The sequence below is a fragment of the Oryctolagus cuniculus genome, chromosome 13 (genome assembly GCF_964237555.1).
Source record: "Oryctolagus cuniculus chromosome 13, mOryCun1.1, whole genome shotgun sequence".
NCBI lineage: Eukaryota > Metazoa > Chordata > Mammalia > Lagomorpha > Leporidae > Oryctolagus > Oryctolagus cuniculus.
In genome coordinates, this window is record NC_091444.1 from 28,314,478 (window position 1) to 28,334,047 (window position 19,570).

General features: G+C 44.8%; 1 protein-coding gene across 17 annotated transcripts in view; it reads left to right on the plus strand.

The window, feature by feature from the left end:
• PROX1 (prospero homeobox 1) overlaps nucleotides 1-19,570 on the plus strand; it is a 51,985-nt gene that overhangs the window by 21,727 nt on the left and 10,688 nt on the right. For 12 of the 17 annotated variants that reach the window (XM_070055303.1, XM_070055307.1, XM_070055310.1 and 9 more), the window contains one exon: nucleotides 859-1,053. The exons of the other annotated variants lie outside the window; for them this stretch is intronic. In XM_070055303.1, coding sequence (XP_069911404.1) covers nucleotides 859-1,053 — 195 coding nt within the window. The remainder of the gene's footprint in view (nucleotides 1-858; nucleotides 1,054-19,570) is intronic. 17 annotated transcript variants of the gene reach the window in all.

The following is a 19,570-nucleotide window of genomic DNA, read 5'->3' on the forward strand; positions in this document are numbered from 1 at the left end:
TTTCTGTGAACAGGAGACTGCCAATAAGGTTGGTATCGTTTGCAGTGCGTTCAGGAAGACATCTTCAGTTCAAAGGTCGCTGGGAAACCTTGGTGAATAATCTTAAAGCCTAATCATGTCACAGTTACTTGCCACTTTAAAACATGTAATAGAGGTTTTGTCTGTGCCATCTGTGTTCTGTGTCTTAGCCACACCTCCCCGGCGGCATAGATGCTGAGGGAAGGAGGCGTGGGTCTCATACAGTGCTGACTGGAGGGAGCAGAACAGGTACTGGGGCTGACCAGACCACACCAGCACGTAATACCATGGGTGGCTATGAAGTGGTAACCTAGCTGGATGGGCATCAGGGAGACCATTACCAAAAAATAAGCAATTACCAGATTCCTCTCATTTTGTCCGAAAGCCATTTTCCTGCATTGGAGGAGGCCGTAATGGCGGTTGGGAGTCCTCATTCAGCCAAGTGGTGAAGTCATGTGGTTCATCATCTCTGGTACTTTTCCGGATTCTGTGGTTGGAATGAAGTTCCCTAAGAAGTGTACAAATGCAATTTGTTCTACTGAAAAATGAACAATGTTTTCTGATTTTGTTTTTGAAAAAGATATTCAGCATAAGGAAAATCCGATTTAGAAAGTGAATTTTTCCTTTGAAACGTGAAGGGTTGTGATGTACTTCCATTAATGATAGGTTTTATAATATCCTGTATCATTCCTCACACCTCTCTTGCCACCATGTTGGTGGCAACAAATATAGACCTTTCCACATAAAACGGGGAGGGGAACTTTTTAAATGCTTCAGATACTTTTGAAAATTGAAGACAATGGCAATGTTCTTATTCTTTTCAACATTTAAATTTAACAGTTCAACAGATGCATTACCTCTCAGCTCATCAAGTGGTTTAGCAATTTCCGTGAGTTTTACTACATTCAGATGGAGAAGTACGCACGTCAAGCCATCAACGATGGGGTCACCAGTACTGAAGAGCTGTCTATAACCAGAGACTGTGAGCTGTACAGGGCTCTGAACATGCACTACAATAAAGCAAATGACTTTGAGGTAGGAACTAATCTTCATTTTTTTGGTCATCTCCCTTGTCCTTTTTTTAAAAACTATTTTCTTTAAAAATGTCCCCAAATCTGTTTCAGTGATGGTTTCTCCCATAGGCATGCCCCAGAAGAGTAACAGGTAGAACAGCAAGGAGGTGCTTTCCTGGTTCCCATCTGAATCATGGGAGCTGACCACTGCCATTCTCTTTCCAATCCCTGGCTCTTTAGCTTGCTTGTAGGGCAGACCCACTTGGCCACAGAAAAGGGAATTGGAGAATCCAAGGAATATAGCAACAAGGAACAAATTCAGAGTAATTTATTCTCCAGGGAAGAGGTTGCTGCCCAAATAGGCTTTTTCATATTTAAGTTCTCGGATATAAGTTGAGCTGATACATGCTATATACAATGGTACTTACAACTGCTGATTTCATTAAGTCAAGCAATGTTGATGGGGGAATGATTCCATGGCTTTGAACTTGAGTCAACATTTATTTCCTTTATGGAGGAAATGATATGGGAATTGACTAGGCATACCTCTTAAGAGATCATGTTTCTGTTTTTGGAGGAGAGACTTGTGTTGATTATGCACATGTGTACCTTCAGAAAAGTGTGTTACTCTTTGTTCATTCACCCTTATATACACTTGTGTATATCTACAACATGCATATTCTAGATAGACACAAGCAATGTGGACAAGTCCCAGAAAGCCGTATCCAGGCACAATGAAAGATGTGTGGCTATGAGTAAGGCATTTCTTTTTAGGCTAATGTGGTGCCTCAGCAAACAGTGTTCATCACCACGTGATGATGACTCTTCATGAGACAACACCAGCAAATCTCCCAGTGCTCACAAAGGCATTTTGCTGAGCCTTGCAGGGTGAGCAACAATAGTGGGAGGTGGGAATGTGACGAGCGTTCTGCAGGCCGAGCCCCTACTGTGTAGAATAGACTGGCTATGGCCAGACAGAGTCCACTTCTTGTAGGATCTTGGCGAGTTGCCGTGCCACCCTAAAAGGCAGAACTCTTTTCTCACACCTCTGCTTGTTGCAGAGACCTTGTGGTAAAACTCTTGCTTTCCTTGTCTAGGGAGGCATCCAAAAATGCCCAGGAAGTTCTCATTTTTGAAGGAGAGGCACCTGGTTCTAGCGTTCTCAACAAAGGGACCTGATCCCTTGTCTTCTCCCTGTTGAATCATTCCTTCTAGGCCTTCCTCCACACTGCCCTGCGCTGTGCCCATCACTTACTGAGGCTTATAAAGACCCAATGTGGAAGCTTAGCCTTGGAGAAGTCACCTTTTTTCCTGGAAAGTTTGCCTTATTGTATCACAAGCTATCAATTATCTTTGCTACCCAAAACCTATATCACTGTTTCTTGCCAGGCATGTAAGGGAGAGATTCTTTGTGAATACTATTTTTAAATCTCTGTTTTTAAAGGCTTGGTTGTAACAGCACAGCAGTTTACTGCATTGACAAAACACTGGCACATTTCTTCCAAAGCTGAAGAAATGGTTTTGGCTAAACATTTTAAAGAAATCTTGGGGAGGGCTTCATCTCTTCTCTTCCCCGTGCCACCCTTCTGATAAGTCTGCGGCTCTAAACCTTAAACTAAGAAACTTCTACTGTATGCTGGTGAATCATTTATGTTATGTTATAATATAAATATTCACATGGCACCTTACATCTAGCTTCATAAAAGAATTGTCCAAGAGTCACGAGGTGATTCCTGCATTTCTGTCGTATAATTCGAACAAATCCTTAAAGTGCACATTAGGATTGGCAGGCTTGTTTAAGCCTTACCTAGTTGGAATGTAATCCCCTACTCATAGCCCAAGGGCCAAAATGACACAAACAAGGGACGCTGGCATCAAGAGGTCCCCAACAGGCTGCTCCTTTTAGCATAATCTAAATCCTCCTTTAATATGATTAATATCTGATATTTCCTTCTTTGTGAATCATACCCACTCCCAGCCAGGCCACCTCTCCTTTATCTGCAGGGTCTATTTTAAGATTGCCACACTGCAAGGAGTATGGGGCCTGGGCAGGGATTTTGTCACTTCTCATGTGACTTGGGACAAGTTATTGGACTATTCTGGGTCTAATTCCTCCTTCACCAAAGATTAGGCTCTTTCTGAAAACATGGGAAACAAGAAGCAGGAACACAGACTGTACCCTGCTCCCCCACTCCCAAGCTCACGCACGATACACAGACGCACACCATATATGATCCTAATATCACTAAACAGTTTTTACTGTAGCCTCTCACTTTGGCACATTTAGTAACAAAAGCTTTAGATAAGGTGATCCCTCCTTTTCCGAGCCTTTGTGCATGGAGGTCACTGCTTAAGTGAGATGCTTAAAAAGCCACTGCTCTTATCACTGTAGCTTTACCAGCATGGGCAATGGCGGCGAGCCAAAAGTAGAGGCAGCCGGCACCTCGAGCTGAATACCTCAGCTGAGGGTGTGTGTCCTGCTTTACTTTTTTATCTCAGTCTCTCCCCTCCAGATGAACTCCCACAAACCTGTAGTTTCAGTCTGAGCGAGTGAAGAGGATGGCCAACTGGAAGACTGTACACCATGTTCCTTTTTCTAATTTTCAAACACAGATGGAGCATGGTAGAGAGGCTCGGCAGTGATGACGACCTGGTGCCCAGAGATGCAGTCACTGCAAAGGAATATGCCAGTCCACCTGAGTATTAGCTGGTCACGTAATGAAATGTATTGATTGCATTTTTAAAACTTCTCCATCAGTCGTTTGTAGGAATAATAAAATAGCTAACATTGATGAACTGTTTCCTAAGGTTCAGGGCACTCTTCTAAGTGCTTTGCCAATACTATCTTATTTAATGCAGACAGTAATAATAACCGCAGATACCCAGAGAGTCACAGGGAATATTTCAGTTCGCCTAAAGCTTTGCTGGTTGTAAAGCAATTCTTAAGTGGGCACGGGCCAGCAGAGCCGGGGAGAGAGAATGGGCTTGAAGGATGGTGCCTGCATTCCCTCCTTCACTGTAACTTTTTCCTTCCTCCTTTCTCGTCTCTACTCCTTGTCTCTATTTAGCTTTCTGCTCCACCTCTGCCTCTGTTACAAGCTTGCCGGTGGCACTTCTGTCATACATAGCACCACCCCCGTCCAGATCCTGCTGCTGATGCCTCTCAAGGCTGGGAGGTTGCTGACCCCTGGCCCACAGGAAAACAGAGCAGATGGGGAGGGCTTATCACTGGGAAAGTGGGAGTGGCGTGCATCTCTCGCCTCTTCTAGACCCTAGTTTCCTGCCCTGTATGCGTCAGGACCGTCTAAGTGGCAGAAGAGCTGGTTCTGTCTTTTGTATCAGTTTGCACAATTGCCAAGATTCTTGGCACTGCATCCAGACTTAGGGTGGTGAAAGTTTGAGAAGACCCAGCGGATGTAGAGGAAGACACTGAAGGGGGTAAAAAATAAAAAAAGGAGAACTCCACTTTTGGTTAGCGCTCAAGTGCATCACACTGGGTGGGGCGTCTCGCTTCTGAATGTGAGGTTGCAAAGGTGTGCAGAGAGGGGTGTTCGGTTATGGGCTGCATCTTTCACTCCTGCTTCTCACATTTAATGAGATTGGCAACAATAAATTTGTCTTTCCAGGTGTTATGGTACATATTGCCATGCTTCATTCTCACTTCACTTTGAAGAGCTTCCAACAAAAAAATTTTATGGGGAGGGGAAGGAGGTTTGGGACTCCTTCCCAGTTTTTAAATCATACTGATATTTCTGACTTTAGGGCCCTTAGAGTTGGGTTTTATTGCGGTTTTTTTTTTCTTCCCTCACAACAGTAGCAGGGAAGGAAGGTTATAGTCATGATGGCTTTCCAAGGTTAGTTCACCTGCTTTGCAAAGAACTCAACGGAGGCAGTTGACTTGGGTCACGCACAAAGATTATTTGCACTGCTAAAGGGCAAAAGACACAGCACCCTAGGTTTGCCGGCATGACCCAAGCTGGCCACTTCATATGGTGCAGCTGAGAAAGGCCACATGATCTCAAGCTTGAGCTTCGGGGGTTGGCCTGTGTGTCAGCTGAGAAGTGAATGTGACAGACACCTGCGTCAGGGTGCACTGAGTACCCTTTCCTATTCTGGGGCACCAGGAGTTAGCTTCCCCTCTCCCTGGCCCTGTGGCCTGGCAACTCTCATAGGCCCCTCAGTGCTGGTCATTTACCCCATAGGTGGAATCCAAGCTCCCAGCAAGAGTGAGTAACCTCCCCTCACAAAAGACCCAGGTTTGGGGATGGAAGGCTTAGAAATACACAGAATGAGGAACTTGAGTCATTTCTTAATGGGCTTGCAAACCCCATTCTCCAAGGTGCTGGTGGGAACAGCATCCCCCTGGGGAAGCAGCTCCATCGTGGAGCCTGTAGGTTTGACATTTGCCAGGTAACCTTGGACAGCCAAGGGTGCTTCCGCAGCCCTCTTTATGGGGCTCCTCACTTTCCTCTTGGAAACACAAAATAGAAACATCCACCCCCTCTACAAACACAGGCACCCTTTCTGAATAAATTCTCAACTTCCATGCTTGCCCCAATTCCCAAGCCCATTCCCACTTTCTGCAAAACCCATGTTTAAGAAGATTTAATGCATTTGGAAGTCTTTCCTTCGCATTGTCATCTCTTTAAAGAAAAATGAGGACAGGTGGATTTAGGAAGCGCTTCCCTCTGCTCCAAATAGATACTTAAATATGAGTGATCGTTTGGAAAACTGGCACGTGAGGGAAAGCCTTTTACTGCTGTTGCCGTCTTTTGGCCTCGGAGCTGCTGAGCCGTTTCAATGATCGCATAACACACTCTTGGTGGGTGGCGAGGAAGCAAAGAAACCCTTACCATTTCTTCCCGTGCCAGTCCTGCCATTGACAAGCCAAATTGATCTTTTAAGAGACTAAATGAATGTTCTCTAAATATATGTACACACATGGCTGGCTGGGAACGTGTTCCTTCTCCAGAACGAGTGCCTGCAATGGAAAGAGAGAGCAGTGAAGGCTCCAGCCAGGAGGAGGGGTGGAAGGGCTGGGGGCGGGGTGGACGTGGCCTCCTGGGCACACGGGAGGCTTCCATGCCGCGCTGCTGTCCTTTTGGGATTCAAGGTGTTCATCAGTATAATGAAGCGGGCCCATTGATTTATCATCTATTTGGTAATGTCATCGCATTTTTAGCTCCCTGCGTCTTTTTTGTCATTGGGTTACATTCAAGCACAGTAAGATCAACTTTAAAACCTCCTTACTCAACAGCTTTATTAGTTATAGCATTCCATGACCTTTCTCAACATTCTTAAAGAAAAAGATACAGTGTAATGTCGCTTTACTTTGCTTATTGTCCTTTGTTGGGGTGAACAAAGCATTTTCGACAGTGGCTATAGCACATAATTATACAGCTTTCAATAGCAGTGTCTTGGCACATATCAAAGTTCAGAGGAGCCTTTAGAAAAAAAAAAAAGATGTTTTGTGGCAGCCTAGGGAGGGTCTCATCTTTCCTTCAGAAAATAGTTCAAGGCTCTTCTGTCAAGCTTCCCTACTTAGAGCTTTTTCTCCTCCTGCTTCATAAAGTTTAAAGGGGATTCAGTGGAGTTCTATGATCTGTTTCCTTTGAAAGATTGTTCCTCGGCACAGAGGGGCCCTTTGACTTCAAGAGTTCACAGATTCATGTCTTTAGGTATCATATGTCTGACCTTATCAGTTACTCCATTTAATGTAGGAGAAAAAGTCTCAACTCTTTGTGTTTGTCTGTTTTGCCTCTGTGAAATGATTTGGTGAAAAGACCATCCTTTTTAACACACCACTGAGAGCCCGTTTCTGACTGTAACCTACCCTGTGGCTTTTCTCTCTTTAAAAAAAAAAATTGTCCTTGTGTTTTGTGTATGGATGAGTTCACAGTGAGAATAGAATTATACAAGGGCAGGCGCACACACAAAAAAAATCTTTTGCTTTCCTCCCTCATCCTTCCCCCCCCCCCCCACCACACACACACACACACACACACACACTCACTCACATGGGCTATTGGCTCGCTCAGTGGCTGTACCCCAGCTAGCAAAGCATTTAGCAAACACAGAGGTGGCGGCGGGGGTGCTGGGGCAGTGGTGGGTTTTCCCTTCCTTCCACCTCCCCCTAAGGCCTTCATAATTAATTGTCCTTCAGAGATGAGGAAAGTTCAGGAACAGGGTGTGGAGGATGTCTATTGTCTGACATTCAGTTCTCCTTGCCTCGGCGCCTTTTCTTTGCCCCACAAAGGGTTAGCAATAGGGGAGAGGAGCAAGTTCTCTTCAGAGAGCCACTGGTGGTGGCCGTAGCTGTGGCTGCCGCTGGTGGGATGCGATCATTGTGTTGTTCAGCCCATCCTGGATTAAATGTCTGAAGTTCTAACAACCTTTTGAAAGCCGGCCTGTTTATTTCATCCAGATGAAACAAACTCATTTAGCAAACCAAAGCTGCCTCAAAGTTGACCATCCCTTTCCACGTGGGAGACAATGTTTTAAATCAGGTCTCCTCATTCCCTGCTCCTGACTCCCCTGCACTCTGGGATATGATTTAACTTTATTTTTTATTTTCTGTCAGTCATAAGGCAGAAATTTGAATGATCATGCACTCATTGCTCCTTAAAGACAGGGATATCAATTTGCAACGATAAATATTTTTGCAAACATCATTTTTGGTGAAGCGTCAGACTTTAATTCTTGAAAGTGGAAGATTCTAGTTTTTAAAACATGGTTTTACCTTCAGGGATGCCATATGTCCGTCTTTGGTGCTATTTGGTAATGTGACATAAAACAAAACCGGTCTGTCCCTGCCCACTTCATTTTGGGTTGAGACACAAAATAAAGATGCAGTGTGGAGACAGCTACTTCAGAAGCAGGCAGCGGAGCAGTGTCCATTAAAGATCATTATACCACTGTTCCTGGCAAGTAGGGCGAAGGCATGGAGAGCAGTTGAACTAGCAGATGAGTCAGGCTTAAAGTGGGTACGCTGTCGTGTTCCCGACAACCTCCAGGCTGAAGGCGACCACACTGAAAAGAAATCTCTGCCCCCCACAGCAATTTGTTTGGGAGGAAGAGGCCCACAGGCTGGCTCCAGGCCGGCCCGCGACCGACTCCATTCCCCATGGCTGTTTGAAAACAATTTCACAACAGACCTTTTGGTATTTAAAGAGAACCTGAATGTGGAAGTTGACACAACTAATATAGTCATACCAAAAAGGGGTCATAAAAAATTCAAGTTATTCTTATGAATCTTTCATGAGAAGCAATGAAAAGGACACTAGTGTGGCCAAGTCCTTTGTGCTACAAGCTCTTCTTCCCGGCTCCGAGCTATTGTTCTTTCAGCTCCTCAAACAGACTTTCACTTTCAAACTGACAAAAGTCACTTACAAGCCAGACAGCTGTACTAACACACCCACCTTACAGAGCGAGAGCCTGGCAGGTGACAGGGCCTGCTGAGAGACCTTGTTTCAGATGAGCAGGGCTGGCTTTCCCATGCCTTAATGGTGCTTTTGTGCTCACTCTGAGATGGCCCACGTATTGCTCTTCTGTGTCCCCAAAACTGGTCCCCCAAATATTTCTAGCATGTTCTTTACAGGATGCAGTGTTGACATCCGTGATAATATCTAAACCTGAGGTTGTTGGCTAAGGTCAGGTTCATGGAAGTTGGGGCACTTCCAGCAGAAAACAGGGGGACTTCGACTCACAACTCTGCTGCTCCATCTCCTTTTGCTCCTCTTTCTTCATTCAGCCTCCTTCGCTCAGTCCAGTGTCTCCTGAGCTTTGCAGATTTCTACTGATGAGGAGTAGCTGGGATTGGTTGGCAAACACCCACCAAAGACGGGTGCTTGCCTGACCCTGGGATTTAAAATTCAGAGCCAGCTCTGGAGGGAGGTGGTCTTGCCTTGCCTCGCAGGCCTCCAGGCCGCAGCCATCGTGGGCCATGGCGAGTCCTCCCTGTGTGTGTCTTACAGGCCTCCCCTCCCCTGTCACCTTGTGTACAGTCTGGTCTGTGACACTGATGGTGATTATGTCATTATTTTGCTCTGGGGGCCCTGGCACATCTGCAGAGCCCGAGCACATCTTCTTTGTTGCGCTGGCAAACGTCCCACACCGCAAATGCTTCATTAGCCCTGCTGCCGGCCTCCTTGCCAGACACGAGTGCCCAAATCCAGGCTTCTTTTTGCTCCGTTCTTTTGTGTAGCTGATGATCATGTATTCATCTTCCCGGTTCTTCCCCATTTTCCTCAACTTCTGCACTGCAGATGTCCCCGTTTCCTGGCCCAAATCGCACCGAAGTCCACAGCGAGCACAAGGTGACTCTTCACCTGTGAACCCATCCCCACCCCTTAGCACCTCTCCTACTTTCTCATTCCCCACGTGAATTGTGACTTTGAATAGCTCCCAACTGTAAGGACCGAACGTTTTCAAACTCGCAGTTGGAACAGCCCCCTAATGGTGGCTTCCACTTTATAATGGGAGGCAGGGTTGGAATTAGGGGTTATTAGATACGGCGTGTTACCCGTAGGCCTCTCTCCATTCCCGCCTCCTAGCCCCGCACCCTCTTGCCTTGGCTTTTTTATTTGCTCCTGCCCATTGCCACATTTTACCAGTTTTCAGAAAACAGTGTGAGCCGTGGGTGCACAAAATACTCTTCATGACTTGCTGTACACGTGAACACTGCCAGCATTCAAGGTTCCGTCTCTCTGAATGTAACCTGCATCTCACTGCACCCTCTACCAAAATGCCCTCACCTACCGCAGGCCTGCTCTCCCCAGAAACAATGAGCTGTTATTAGATACTTAAGGTGATTAACTCTTGGCTGTTTGGGAACTCAACGAAACACTTCTCTCACTAAAGTTTTTATTCTGTATATTTAAAACAGAGTCCCAGCATTTGTGAAGGTGTACTGGTTTTTACATTAACTGCAGTTCAGTTTTAGAGCCTAGTATCTTGGTATGTTTAAATTTTCCCTTTGACATGAATTAATTGATCTGTGTTAGCATGTTACAAGCAGCTTCTCCAGTAGAGAACTGAACTAGTTTTTAGCCCCTAATCACAATAGCATAAGGTGTTTTAAATGTCTCTGTCTTTGAGTAGAACATAGCTTTAGTTTTGAGGTCTGGTTAAAGGAATATTTCATATTTGTATAGGAATCATGGTCAGATCATTGCCCTGTTAAGAACGACAGAAACTCCCTCCTGGGAATGACTTGCCTGAGATTTCCAACTACTCACCAAAGATGGGCCCAGGAATAAGCATGAGCCCTGTTCTGAATTTGAGCAGCAGCCCAGTGAGGAGGGTAGGAGAGAGGTGGGCAGGTCCGTGGGCAGGGAGCGTGACCGAGAGGCTCATATATGTCCCTGATTGAATCTTTTTTTGAACGACTCAGAGTGTTCCAACTTCCTTGTATTAGATCATTATGGTTTTATCACCCATAGGTTTGTTTAAACCTTTTAAAAACTTAACCTCATTCTGAGAATATGCCACTCCTCAAGATAATTATTTGTTGCCTGCTGGGAAAAATAGCATCTACTTTTTGTGGTTCTTAAAGGATTCCCTTGGAACTCCACAGGGATGTCCTTTGTTATAATATCCTGAGCTTTGTCAACAGGGTGCTGGCCATATTCTCCATTTCCTTTCCGATTTTATAGACTTTGATCATTACTCCCTTTTAATCTTCATCTCTCCAGATTAAGGAGGTCTAATCCTTTTTAAAAGCCTAATCTCATACAGTAAGTGGGCTGCCCCTGCGCATTGTCGCTGCCCTTCTGTTAACATGCTTTCCACCCTGTGTTATTTGGGTGGACAGTTACAGTCACTAAAGCACAGAGCAGAATTCCAGGTGTGGGCACTCAGGCCTCAGTGTGGTGATTGTGCCTCATGCTCACACCCAACGGGACTGTTTTGCCTACCCGCGAAATTTATCTTCAAAAGTTGGGTTTCTTGAGTAGCATCTCAGTAGCTCTTATTGGTTAGAATGAGCCTGTGAGACCAATTTATCAGACTCCTGGGGAGTGCTCTGGCAAATCCGTGTCTAGAGAACCTAGCAGCCAAATAAGAAATGGGCAGACCCACCCTACTGCCCAGATGTTTCAGTGTTTGTGTAAATGGAGGACTGGGGTATTTGACATCGTGAGGATAAGGCCCTCATCTCGGACCTGAGTCTGTAAGAATGACATCTGTGATAAGAAAGCTCTAGTTTCTACTTTATTTGATAGTATTCTCAGGCAAGAAAGGAAATGTTTCTTTAGGTATTATTTTATAGAAAAGCATCACCTTGAAATCTTAATAGGTAAATCTTTTGAGGAGTCTTGCCACTGTCCTTGGTCTTTGGTCAATTCTTGCATTGAATTTGGGAGCATACACTTGGGAGCCCTGGGATCGAATTCCAGCTCTAGCAGGAAAACCTGGGCAAGTGTCTTCTCTCCTCTGTCCCTCCGTTTCCTCACCTGTAAAACAGACAACATAAGCAGGCCTACCTTACAGAGTCCTTATGGGAATTAAATGAATCTGCATGAGTGCGTTAGTGCAGTGTAAATGCAACCCAAGCATAAGCATTCACTTACTCACTTGCAGAGCTGAGTAAATGCTGCTACATCATCAGTAGCTCAACTATTGCATCATTTCCTGCTGAGCCCCAGTAGGAAGATAAACAAACAAGCCAGCAGGGAGCTCTCATCAGAATTGGGACACAGATTCAATGTAAAGCTGGTTTGAAAAAGAGAAAGTGATTCCTCCTGCCCCAAGTCTGACTGTATCAGGAAACACCAGCCTGCAACAGCTCTGGGACTGTGGAGTCATCTGTTGCAGAGAAGGAAGCCAACAACCTGATGCCAGGGGGCAGTGGAAGGGGCCGAGCCCACAGCGTCTGGCTCTGGCCACTTGTACTTCGTGGGGCTGTACTTCGCTCACCTGAAAAGTGGTGACATTCATCTCAGGGCTTTGTTCTAGTTTTTTAAATTCTGTGATTCTAGAATAGAGGACAACTGCATTCTCTAAAGTCTCTGGAGTCCTGGTCACGATGCACAGCTTGAAGCCACGAGTCTGGAGGCCCTGGGAATGCAGCCGGCTTCCACATGGGGCCACTTCTTCCCTGGTGACTGGGCTGCAGCTTAATTATCTCAGTAGAACTCTCCAGGGAGCCCATTTTAGCTTTCTCCCAGGGCCCTCTTTGCAGATCTAAATCTCAGCAGTGCCCATGGAGACATGGCAACTCCCTTACTGGGATTATAAAGACTAATTTTTCAAATTCATAAACAATTTATTGACTGAATTGGCACAAGTCATTATTACTTGCTGCTCACTTTATTTGTTGCCTTAGGTGGGGTGGCCAGTGAGGAAGTTTGTGGGTTTTTCTGGGAGGTGGTTCATATCTGTCCCAACTAAGACAGACCCTATATACCTGTATATAGGGTGGCACACCTTCCACCTGGGCCACTCCTCAACAATCAGCATTTTTATTATGGTTTAACCTCTATCAGATGTACATCTCCCCTCTTTTAGGACCCAGGTAGCTGTTTCAGATGATATAGCTACCTTCCCCCCTTGCTTGACCAACCAAGTTCCCAACACTGTCTTTTAAGTATTCCCAAGGGTGATTCTGATCATAAAAGTCTTTTTCATTGGGATTTGTTGTTGCTTTTGTTGTTGTGTGTGAGTCTGGCTGGTTCTCCAGGTGACTCTTTGAAAAATGGTAATATATTTACCAAGAACAGGTTGGGCTGAAGGCAGCGAGATGAGCTAGTGCTGAAGGAGGTGGCAGAAGATGGAAGTGTGTGGCCTCCAGGCCCCTACATTTCCTTTCATTTAAAAACTGTTTTCAGAGATTTGTCATTCTCAGTGACTTGAAGGTGTGTGAGATAATCTGCGTGGAGACTCCTGGAATTGCCTTTGAGTAAGGCCAGCATCTCGAGTATGGACAGCCTCTTCAGTCTTATCACCTTGACCCACCCTCAAGTCCCATTAGGTGTTGGTAGGGGCCAAGCAGATTTCCAAGACTCTGTGAGTTCATGCTAAAATCTATTGCTGGGCCTTCTAAAATATTGACTTTTCTCATAGAGGGAGTTTCAAACTCCTTGATGAGCTCTTATGTAGCCTCAAAAATCCAGTGAGCCCTTGGTATCCACAGAGGACAAGTTCCAGGACTCCTGACAGATACCCAAACCCAAAGATGCTCATGTCCCTTACGTAAAATGCCATTGTATTTGCATATAACATATGCACATCTTCCCGAGTGCTTTAAATATTCTCTAGATTTCTATGGGACCTAATACTATGTAAATGTTATGTAAATAGGCATTATACTGCATTGCTTAGGGAATACTGACAAGAAAAAAACCAGTGTGTATATGTTCAATATAGTTGCAGTTTTGTTTTTAGTATTTTTGATCAGCAGTTGATTGAATTCACAGATGCTGAACCCACAAATACGACTGTACAGCCCATCCTTAGTTTTGTAAAGAATAATTATAGAGAAAGGACCAAAAGAATTCCATTAAAATAGGAAATATTATTTGACAGAACAAAGATCTTGGAGTCAAAACCAAGGGATGAGATTGAGGCTGATCATCCTTGATCCTCCCAAAGCAACCTGGAGGTTATTTGGGGTGTCCTGAGCTATGGCCTGTATGGTGGTGTATGACGCTCTGTTGGATTATCATCCATATCGCCATACTGTTCTCACTGTCCTGCCCAAACCCCACTTCCTAGCAGCTTCTCCCCAGCCCCTTGCTTATGTTGCTCCATCACCAGGAATAGCAGGCATGCTGACCTGCTTTATTTACTACTGGCCTAAGCGAAGTTTAATTATGAAGGGAAAGCTACTGAGGGAAACAATCACGTAATGCATTCTCCAACGAAACAGGAGTAACTGTGGATTATCTGTGCCCCAGCTTCCTCTTCAGGCAATATTGGAGTGTTTATGCCATGTTGCTTTTGGATAATCTCCCATCCAAGAATGGCACCAAGCTTGACCCCATTTATTTTACCACTTTGCCCAGTAATTGGAATAAAGTTAAACCTCAAGGACTGTCCACTTGTCTTGAACTCTGACAGTGTGGCACGTAATTTGTGGGGCTGCTTGGAAGTCTGTTGACACTATGGAACGACTATGGGATGGTGATAGTGTTATTTTTCCACCTAAGTCCCGAGCTGACTGGGTAGATGGGTCATGAAGCCAGGATAGAATCCTCCAGTTCTCACATTTAAATACTGACTGGCAGAAAAGCCCTTGGGAAAAGTTCCTAATCAAAGCAGGGCATCTCTGAAGTCTTCCCAGTCCTTGATGGTCTCTGCATGTGGGTCATTAACTCTTTTCCCATAAACATCAGCAGCCTTAACTGCACCTGAGGAATTACAGTGACATCACAGGGTGAGTTCCAGTGAGTTGATGCCAGCTGCCCCACAGGAACTACTGGTATACCAGCCCAGAGAGGCCTCAGCACTAAAGCAGAATGTAAGGGTGCTGGGACATTTAGAAGAGTTGCTAGTCCTCAAGTTTGGCCAGAAGCAAGAATTGTTAGGCTATGACCCACAGCCCAGATCTCACCCTCAACCTGCTTTTATGGCCCCAGACTAAGAATGGTTTTCTAATTGTAAACAGTTAAAAAAAAAAAGAATAATGCAGTTGAGAGAGAATGTGGCTCACAAATCCTTTAAAATTCCAGTTGTCTCTAGATAGCCCCAGAAGATGCTCCTTGGATGTCCAAATCCAGGGATACTCAAGCCCCTTATACAACCCGGCAGAGCATTTGAGTAAATCTATGGACATCTTCCTGTGTACATTAAATCATCTCTAGGTTACATATAGCACCTAAAGAAAGAGTAAACCACATTCAAATGGTTGCTATACTGTCACATTTAAGGAGTCATGACAAGGAAGAACAAGTTTGTATATGTTCATTGCACATGCAACTTTTTTCTAAATATTTTTGAACTACAATGGTTGGATCCAGAGAGACAGAACTGATGTACACAGAGGGCCAACTGTATTTATTATCTAGCTCCTTACAGACAGAGTTTGCCAGTGTCTGGCTGAAGGTTGTTTCTTTCTTTTGTGGAACATAAACTTTCTGAGATCTCTTCTAGTTCTGAAGTTCCAAAATGCTGCAATTTTTTGACAGACTTGTCTTGGTTCAGCTCTTACCTGAAAAGTCTACAGATAACAACTCCAGCAGGTGTTTCTGGTTGTTGTGGTTTTTCTTTTTTAAGATTTATTTATTATTTGAAAGGCAGAGTTAGAGAGAGAGAGAGAATCTTCCATCTGCTGGTTCACTCCCCAAAGAGCTACCAACAGTCAGCTGTTGGGTTGGTCTGAAGCCAGGAGCTAGGAGCTTCTTCTGGGTCTTCCATGTATGTGCAGGGCCCAAGCACTTGAGCCTTCTGCTGCTTTCCAAGGTACATTAGCAGGGAGCTAGATTGGAAGTGGAGCAACCAGGACTTGAACCAGCACCTATAAGGGATGCCAGTGCTGTAGGCTGTGGCTTTATCTGCTATGCCACAGCGCTGGCCCCTTCTGATTGTTTTTAATATCCCAGAGCTTGTGTGTGGTATTTTGGGAGTGGGGAGAATGAGGTGTTAGGTTTCAGTTTTTGAGACATTTTCTTTGATGTTTTTGTTTTATTTTATTTGTTTAAATTTGTAAGCACTCCTTGAGATGTGCAGAGTTTGGAAAGGAATGAGAATTTACTCCATTACAACAAATAGGACACATATAAGACGTCCATGCATGAGCCCAGAAAGCAGCCACTTTCAGCATATTCAGTGAGTCAGATTTCAGCCCTGCAAAGTAATTTTGACAGTCTCTCATGGACATTTGTCATTCTGTTCCTGGCAAGCTAGTGCTACTTTCTCTGGAACCATGGAAGAGATGATTTTATTTATCATGCTATCTATAAGCAGAATTGCCCATGGAATATTCATGTAACTTAAAATGAAGCTACAATCTATTAAAGGTAGAGCAGAGGATGTTAAGACATTCTTTCCTATTACCTGAGAGTTCACATTATTTAAAACCACTCTAGCACACTGTTGATAATTATGTGTTATTTTAACATGATGTATTCCAGAGGTATACGCATTTTGTTGTGAATTCTGTGTTTTCTAAATACTCTTAAAACACAGAGACTCAAAAATGCAGGTAAAGAAACAAAGAAGATGGCTCAGGGTACATTTTTGCTCCTTATTCCTGCTGTTGCCAGGCAAGTCCACACCACAGGTCTGGCCACTAGCAGCCTCCCACTTCCCACGCTGCAGACCAAAGTCCACTTCCGGTGATCCTTTTTCATGGAGTTCTACTGTCCCTCTCTGGCAGTTTCCATGTGCTGTTCATGTCTTCTATCACATTTCTTCCAGTGGGCCATTTCCACCATGTCACTTCTGGTTGCTACTCTACCAGCATTTATTTCCAAGGGCTGAGGCATGGGAGGGCGTGAAGGTGTCTGACTTGGGAGACGGGCTCCATAAAGGTCGTGAGATGGGCCTTGCTTTTGCCACTGTTCCTTATTATCTCAGCTACTGTTTTGGCCCAAGAGAAACCTGGGATTCGTGGGTGGATCACCACTCCAGTGCCTTCCCTAGACTCGCCTGGGTTGGTTTCTCCCTGACCCCTACGCTTTACCATGACATTGCCTGGTCAGCACAGAATGTGTGCAGCTTCCACCAGCTGAGACCCCTGATCCCAAACTCCCTGGAGGGTTTGGCTTTTGGATTTTGGCAAGAAGGCCTGATGCCCATCAGGTCAGCATGAATAACGATTTCTTTCTTCCTTATTTTTTTAAAAATCAAGATCAACTGAAACTGCTCCCAGAGCTTTCCCTCTCTCAAGACGATTTAACCCCTACCTCCGGAGTACATTTTCTCTTACGAATGTACAGTATTTCATTTCACTCTTTCTGTGAGACAACCAAGAAATCTACTCTATGTAAAATTTGAGAACCAAATCAATTCTAGAGCAATCTTATCATTTTTAAAGTATGTTTATCCAGCTTTGTAGTAGGAGCAGGCACACTGTTCGAAGGCCACATACTTTTCAAACCTTGGTTGCAACACGTTGGCCCCGTTTTGAAACTGTCTTTATCTAGCCGAGAAAGCGAAAATCTATTTGACAAAGTGGCACTCTGGCCAGTTTATCTTGCAATATGGCTTTAGTTCACTGAGTCTATTGATTTCCGTAAATTAATGTTTACAGAATGCTACTGAATTTTGCTCAACAGAACATTGTTCTTTTGAAGCTTTGTTTTTTTAAAAAAAAAAATGGTATGGATTGTTATTGCTGTGTGTGTCTTTGCATAGACCAAGGAAGCAGAGTTTTTTGTTTTTAAAGACAACCTTGAACTATAGCCACTTCCTGCAAGCATTTACTCTTCACATATTTAAGTGGCAAAGCACTCAACCAGGAATTGGGCCCACTCTCAGGGTTCCAAACTCATGGATTTATTAGACTGATCAATCCTATAAGGCCCCTGAAAACTGAATGCCACCTGGAGCATCAGTGAGAAAGAGAGAGACTTCAGCCCGCCAGTTGTGGCTGGAGATTCCTCCTCTGCCTCGCTGGATGCATCCTGGCAGGCATCTGGGAGCGGCTTCACAGCCAGTACTCCTGGATAATGCCAGTCTTCCAAACCGAGGGTAGAGCATCCTAACAAATTCAAATGCCACTTAGCCGTGTGGTGGGAACTCTAAATATAACACCTTGCTCTCTGACTGGGGTGCTCGGTGTTTAATAGCCAAAACCTAATCTCTAAAGATGGTTTTAAAACTGGCCTTCCCAGGGGAAGCACACATACCCATTCAGAGCAAGAAAACTGGGAAATGACTCATAATTAGGAAACAACCAAAATAAGAGTTAGGAAGCACAAATCGACTTTTCTCAACTTGTTGACTCAGCCAATAAAATTGTGCAAGCGAGCCTCCTCAAAGCAGCTGTCAGACTGCTGCTCTGCACACACTTGTACACGCTCACCCCAGCGAAATGCTTCCCAGGAATCACGGCTCCTTTTTAAAGGTTCAAACCATCACGTGATGTTTGGAGGGTGTTTAACGCTCTCTGAAGCACAGTCAGGCCTGCGTTCCCATTTGCTCTGTCCCCTGTCATGCGAAGGCACTGGAACACAATCCCACAGTTCACCGTGTGTCGGATCCGGCACCAGTTCTCCCATGCTGAAGGGTCAGTCAGTCAGCGGCTGGGCTGTACACGCGGGATAAATGCACGCATGGCTGCAGAGAGAGACCCTTAGGAACAGCATCTTCTGACCGTATTTCATAGCGCCATGATTCCTCCTTTCTGCCTCTGGCAGGAGAGTTCAGGGTGAATGAGACCATGGAAGCAGCAGCCATGACGTATCTGTTCTTGCCTTTTCATCTGATAATCTCTATGAGGAGTTACCAAAGCATCTGGGTTTATCCATTTAAGTCCCCTCTGTCTGCAGTCTAAGTCCCCAGCTTGTGCCACTGCTGTCAGGAGATAGGTCTCTCCTTGATCAATATTTACTTAACAAACAGCAGGGATAGGGGAGTTTGTTTAGAGGAATCGTGTGCGCACTGGGCTGAATGAGTGCTAGGGAAAGTGCTTCCACCATGCGTCTCCTAGGCTGGGGTGTGTGTGTGTGTGTGTGTGTGCGCGCACACACACACCAATGCCCCTTCTTGTTTACACTTTCTCCAGAGACACTCAGAAGTCATCTAGGAACGGCCTTGCGCTCTTCGATGAGTATGTGGTCTATAGCAGACGAGCGTTCACCATGTAAATTCAGTTTGGGAAAACCCAGCAAAGCTTGATTTTTCTCTTTATGCTCCTGTACAGGTGAAGTATTTTGAAAAGGTCCTTAGGATGAACTCAGTGCACAAGCATGTTCTTTTGGGCTCTGTCAGAGGGAAAAAATGCAGATGGAAACAATAAGAGCAGTTTGACAAGGCATCTCTAACGATATATTTCTGATGGCCTTACACATATGTGTGTGTGTGTGTGTGTGTGTGTGTGTGTGTCTTTTTAAGGCACAAAGGGGAATAAGTAGCTCTCCAGATTTTCAGAGCTGTTTACCCAGTTTTCAGCATGAGATGTGTTTAACTCTCCTGATAAATACAAATTCCATGGTGCTGAAGTTCAGAGCGCGCTGTTCTTTCAATTGCTTGAAGACTCAAGTCAGCGCCTTCAATGCTGTTGACTCGGAGGCCTGGAGGGCTGGTTTGAGGGGTTTTGTTTCTGTGTGTGGGGATGGGCTGGGGGGGTGGCGGGAGTTATTTATTTATTTGATTTTGTGAATCGGAGTTGTAAAAGCCATCTGAAATATTCATGCAGAATAGTCTGAGAAGACCGTTTCTGTTTTATTTACTGCACAGTAGAACAGCCACAGCGGATTAGTTCTACAATACCCGTAACAAAAGCCCAACAGCTGATGCATGTGATGTTAGGAGGTGACAAAACAGTTAAAGTATGCTGCTGGCTACAGGCAAGCAGTCAGCAGATGCAGACAAAAGGGTTTGTGACAAGAATAACTCTCTCCAAGGCGAGCAGTGAAGAGTATCCAAAATACCAGTAC